Source organism: Cannabis sativa, chromosome 8, assembly GCF_029168945.1.
Source record: "Cannabis sativa cultivar Pink pepper isolate KNU-18-1 chromosome 8, ASM2916894v1, whole genome shotgun sequence".
Lineage (NCBI taxonomy): Eukaryota > Viridiplantae > Streptophyta > Magnoliopsida > Rosales > Cannabaceae > Cannabis > Cannabis sativa.
In genome coordinates this window covers 17567251-17572047 of record NC_083608.1, presented here as the reverse complement: position 1 = coordinate 17572047, position 4797 = coordinate 17567251, and the positions used below count along the sequence as shown (strand labels likewise).

The 4797-nt window shown below is 41.5% G+C and overlaps 1 protein-coding gene across 1 annotated transcript; it reads right to left on the bottom strand.

Annotated features, from left to right (window-relative positions):
• Positions 1-229: 229 nt before the first annotated feature.
• On the bottom strand, positions 230-4270 carry LOC133030439 (uncharacterized). The gene is made up of 4 exons (XM_061103179.1): positions 2757-4270; positions 2197-2655; positions 997-2014; positions 230-883 (listed from the first exon to the last, which is right to left on the bottom strand). The coding sequence occupies exons 1-4, from the start codon at positions 4268-4270 to the stop codon at positions 230-232; spliced, it is 3645 nt and encodes a 1214-aa protein (XP_060959162.1).
• Between the last annotated feature and the right edge of the window lie 527 nt (positions 4271-4797).

The following is a 4797-nucleotide window of genomic DNA, read 5'->3' as shown; positions in this document are numbered from 1 at the left end:
TTACTTTGTTTTTTTTTTATGATTTCCCTATGTTTAGAAGTTTATTATTTTTCCCAAGGTGTAAACTTTAATTTAAAGATAATAAGAAATTAAAACCGAAAATCTTTTTATATCGATATCGTACTCATTGGTCTAGTGAGAATACTTTTTTTTTTTGAACAAGAGAAGCTGCTGAAGAAGAAGAACTAAAATCACAAGCAGCAAAAAAGAGAGATCAAAACAACCCCCTCTAGCTAACTTCTCTCTGCCTGAGGGCTTCTTTTGCAAGACCATGGGCTTCCATATTAAACTGTCGAGGGAGATATTGCAAAGAAGCATCAGGGAAGTTGGAGAAGAGCAATCGAATTCGAGAGACAAGTCCAGAAAGAGCAGAATTGTCTTGCCAAGCACTATTCACTTTGGAAACCAAATTCAAACAATCCGAAAAGACAACCTTAGGAGACAATTGAGAATCCAAACACCACCTTAGACTCTCCAGAAGCGCCTGGCCTTCAGCAAAAATGGGAGAAACAGCACCAGGCAAATGACGGCAGTGAGAAGCTAATACAGTCTGAAAACCAAGTTTGAAGATGAAACCGGTTCCTGTTAAGCCATGATTTTGGTCAAGGGCTGCATCAACAAAAAGAGAAGGAGTATCAGGTTGCAGGAGAGGAGGGTGTTGTTGTTGAGCCGTACGAGAAATGGGGACAGCCTCAGAAGCCAACTGATCTCCCTGGTAGTTACACTGAGCAGCAATATATTCCTGTAGATAAGTAATAACAAACTCTTCCACATTGTTAGGAATACCAGATTTATTAAATAAAATTGAGTTTCGAGTATTCCAAATATGCCAGACAAAAGCAATGAAAACTGGAAAGTCCTGTTTAGGAATGTTATGCAGTGCCTGATAAAAAATTCCTTTATATCATTTCGATGATAAACTAAGTAAAACTGTTTGAATCTTGAAGATTTCCAAATGGTCTTTGCTTTGGGACAACCGATAAGGGCATGGGTAACAGACTCAGCATTGTTGCCACAAATAGAACAGTTGGGATGGGGAAGAATCCTTTTGAGAAATAAATTTAAGGCACAAGGCAGAATATGGTGAAAGGCTTTCCAAATGAAATGTTTAATTTTGGGAGGGACAGAGAGAGACCAAAGCTTTTTCCACCAATGTTGATAAGGGTTGGGGATGGAAGAGGAGGGAACATCCGCAGAAGCAAGGGAAGAGGCAAGATGGTAAGCAGATTTGACAGTGATAATGCCAGAGGGGTGAAATCCCCAAATAAGAGAATCAGAGAAAGTTGGATCCAGGGGAATTTTGAGGATACTTTCCACTTGATAAGCAGAGAAATGTTTAAGTTTAGGGACATTCCAAGTGGAGTCCTGATTGATGAAGAAAGAAACAAAAGCTTGGGACTGGTCAAGCAGATGTAAGAGAGTGGGACTGTGAATAGTAGGGATCCAATTTGGTGCTGATAAAGGGACATTAATACCATCACCAATCTTCCAAACCAGACCCTTCTTAAGCAATTGACGTCCCCAAAGAAGACTCCTCCAGGTAAAAGAAGAATTATGATCAACAGGAGCATTCAAAAAATCAGAATGTTTAAAGTATCGAGCTTTAAGAATAGAATAAAGAAGAGAGTCCCTATCATTCCAAACTCTCCAAGCTTGCTTTGCTAAAAGAGCTTGGTTATGAAAAGACAAAATACGAAATCCCAAACCCCCAAAAAACTTAGAGACAGAGATGTCATCCCAATTTTTCCAATGGACCTTTTTAGTGCCCTGAGAACCCCACCAAAATCTGGCTATAGAACTTTGAATTTTTTGACAGATCGATTTAGGCACTCTAAAACAGGACATAGCAAATGAAGGAATGGCTTGGACCACAGCCTTAATTAAAGTTTCCTTGCCAGCACGAGAGAAGAACTTGTCATTCCAAGAATTTAATCTAGAGGAAACCCTTTGGAGGAGGTAATGGAAAATGGAATTGGTGACCCTGCTAACACAATGAGGAACGCCGAGGTATTTGCTATTAAAACCCTCCCCATGAAGTTGTAAAAATTGACAAAATTGTAGCTGGGATTCAACAGAGGTGTTGGGGAGAAAAGAATAGAGGATTTTTCTCTATTAAACAATTGGCCTGTTGCTCTGTTGTAAAGATTGAGAATGGCATTGAGGGCATCACTGGATCGAGAATGAACTTAGGAGAACAGCATGCTATCATCAGCAAACAGAAGGTGAGACAAGGGCTGAGCGCCTCTGCACATCTGAATTCCAGAGAAATTTGTATTTGTCTGTTGCAGCCGAATAGCAGCAGAGAGACCCTTAGCAATTAAGAGGAAGAGATAGGGTGATAAAGGGTCCCCTTGGCGAATACCACGGGTAGAATGAAAGGTGTTTGTGAGAGAGCCATTTATGGATAGCCTAAACTGGACAGTAGAAAGACAACGCATTATAAGAGAGTTAAAAGATGCAGGAAAACCAACATGAGAAAGCAATTGATTTAGGAAAGACCACTCAACCCTATCAAAAACCTTTTCCATGTCAAGCTTAATAGCATCCCAACCTATCTTCCCCGAACGTCTAGAATGAATAGCATGAATAAGCTCATTAGCGATAAGAATGTTATCAGTAATTTGGCGCCCCTGAAGGAAAGCACTTTGATTGATACTGATAATGGAATGAAGAACAAGCTTTAACCAATTTGCAATAACTTTGGATAGGCATTTGTAGAGGGTATTGCAAAGACTAATCGGTCTAAAATCACTAACAAGTTTGGGATTTTTTTTTTTTTTGGGATGAGGACAATTATAGTTTCATTGATGTGGGAGATATCCCCCTGATGGTTAAGAATTTGGAGCATGGCTCTGGTGAAATCTTTCCCCAGAGTGGACAAATTACTTTTGTAGAAAAAGGAGTTGAGACCATCAGGGCCAGGAGCCTTATCACCCGAAAGGCTAAACAAGGCTTGTTTAACCTCAATCTCAGTGAAAGGTTCATCAAGAAAAGCAACCTGCTGAGGGGTAAGCCTGCTAGAGATCCCTTGAAGAAGAGAGTTTACAGCCATATCACACACACCTTGAGAAGTAAAAAGAGAAGTATAGAAGTCAAGAAATTGGGAGATTATAGTAGTAGAATCGTGGGAGGTGGATCCATCAGGGAGAGTAATTTGGCAAATGAGATTGTTCTTTTTTCGAGTAGAAGCACGGTGATGAAAAAATTTTGTATTTTTATCCCCAGCACGCAGCCAGTCTACTCGAGAACGCTGCTTCCAATAAACTTCCTCCTTAAGGAGAAGGCCATCCAACCGAGATTGGAGAGTAGCAGCTTGAGAAGTAGATTGGGGGGTTGGTTGAGAATCATTCAACAGATTGTGAAGATCCGCCTGAATACGGGATATTTGAAACTTAAAAGGATGTTGAGATTTACTCCAATTCCTAATATCCGACATACAGTTAGATTGCTTGTCTAGGAAAGATTGCAAGGGGGGTAAAGAGAGGTTCTGAGAGTTGGCCCAGGAGGAATTAACCATGGAAGCAAAAGAAGGGTCCTTGAGCCAATGATTTTCAAAGTGAAAACGAGTGGAGTGGAAATTACTGAAATGTGGGTCCTGAAGCAAGATCTTAAGGGCACGGTGATCGGATCCATAGAAACCTAAGTGGAAAAGAGTAGCTTGAGGAAACAAATTTGCCCAAAGCTGATTTGAGGTGCACCAATCAAGACGTTCAAGGATCAAACCATGCCGCCAGGTGAATTTTGGCCCAACATGATGAAGAGGAATATGATTGTATCTATTCAGAAAAGAATGCATAGCATGAGAGAGAGGGGAGTGATGCGTGTTCCTATCACTAACCGAGAGATAATCATTGAAATCACCCATAACTAACCAAGGCAAAAGAGGAGCAGTATCAAATAAACGATTAAGTAAAGTCCAGGTAACAGATTTTTGATCAGCATAAGGAGAACCATAATAACCAGAAAAGTGCCAGTCTTTACCATTAAAATTATTTATAATACAATCAACATGGTTAAGGGAATAAGTAACAACATTAACATCAACAGAGTCTTTCCAAAAAAGTAAAATCCCTCCCCCAAGACCTTGCCTAGGCACTTCTAAAACACTATCAAAACGAAGCTTGTGTTTGAGGTGCATTCCACGTCCAGCCGACAACTTAGTCTCCATAACAAACAACACCAAGGGCTGATGCTGTTTGACAAGCAGGGAGAGATTACAGAATGCTCGAGGGCTCCCTAAACCTCGAGCATTCCAACTGCAGAGACTCATTGTTCTCGGCGGGGCCGCGTAGCAGCACCCGCCGTTGGCTCATCATCAGACATGGAGGGGACCACAGCATCATCAGAAGCAATAGCTCTAGCGCGCTTAAGCATGCTACGCACAGAGCCTCTAACTTGGGCATTTAGACGCGTAAAGGTCGGCCTGATAACAGGGGAAGTGGAAGTGAGTGGAGGGGGGCAAGGTTCATTGATAACAATTCCTTTCCTAGCTTTGGACAGAGAGGGATGAGTAGGAGTAGACATCGCAAGGGCTTTTCCTTTTCCTTTTGCTGTATGGGTGGAAACAGAGTCAGCCATAATAGGAGCAGGGATAGAAATTGATATGGATGGCATTACAGGGCTAAAACTGGATTGTGAGACAGGCAAAGGAGAGGTAGATATGACAGGCAGAGGAAACTGGACCGAGACATGAGCATTAGGACTGGATTGGGGAGAGTCCACATGGAGGAATTGATCAACAGCTTGCTGCAAATCTTGAGCATCAGTTCTGGGATGGATACGAGGGAAAAACTCCTC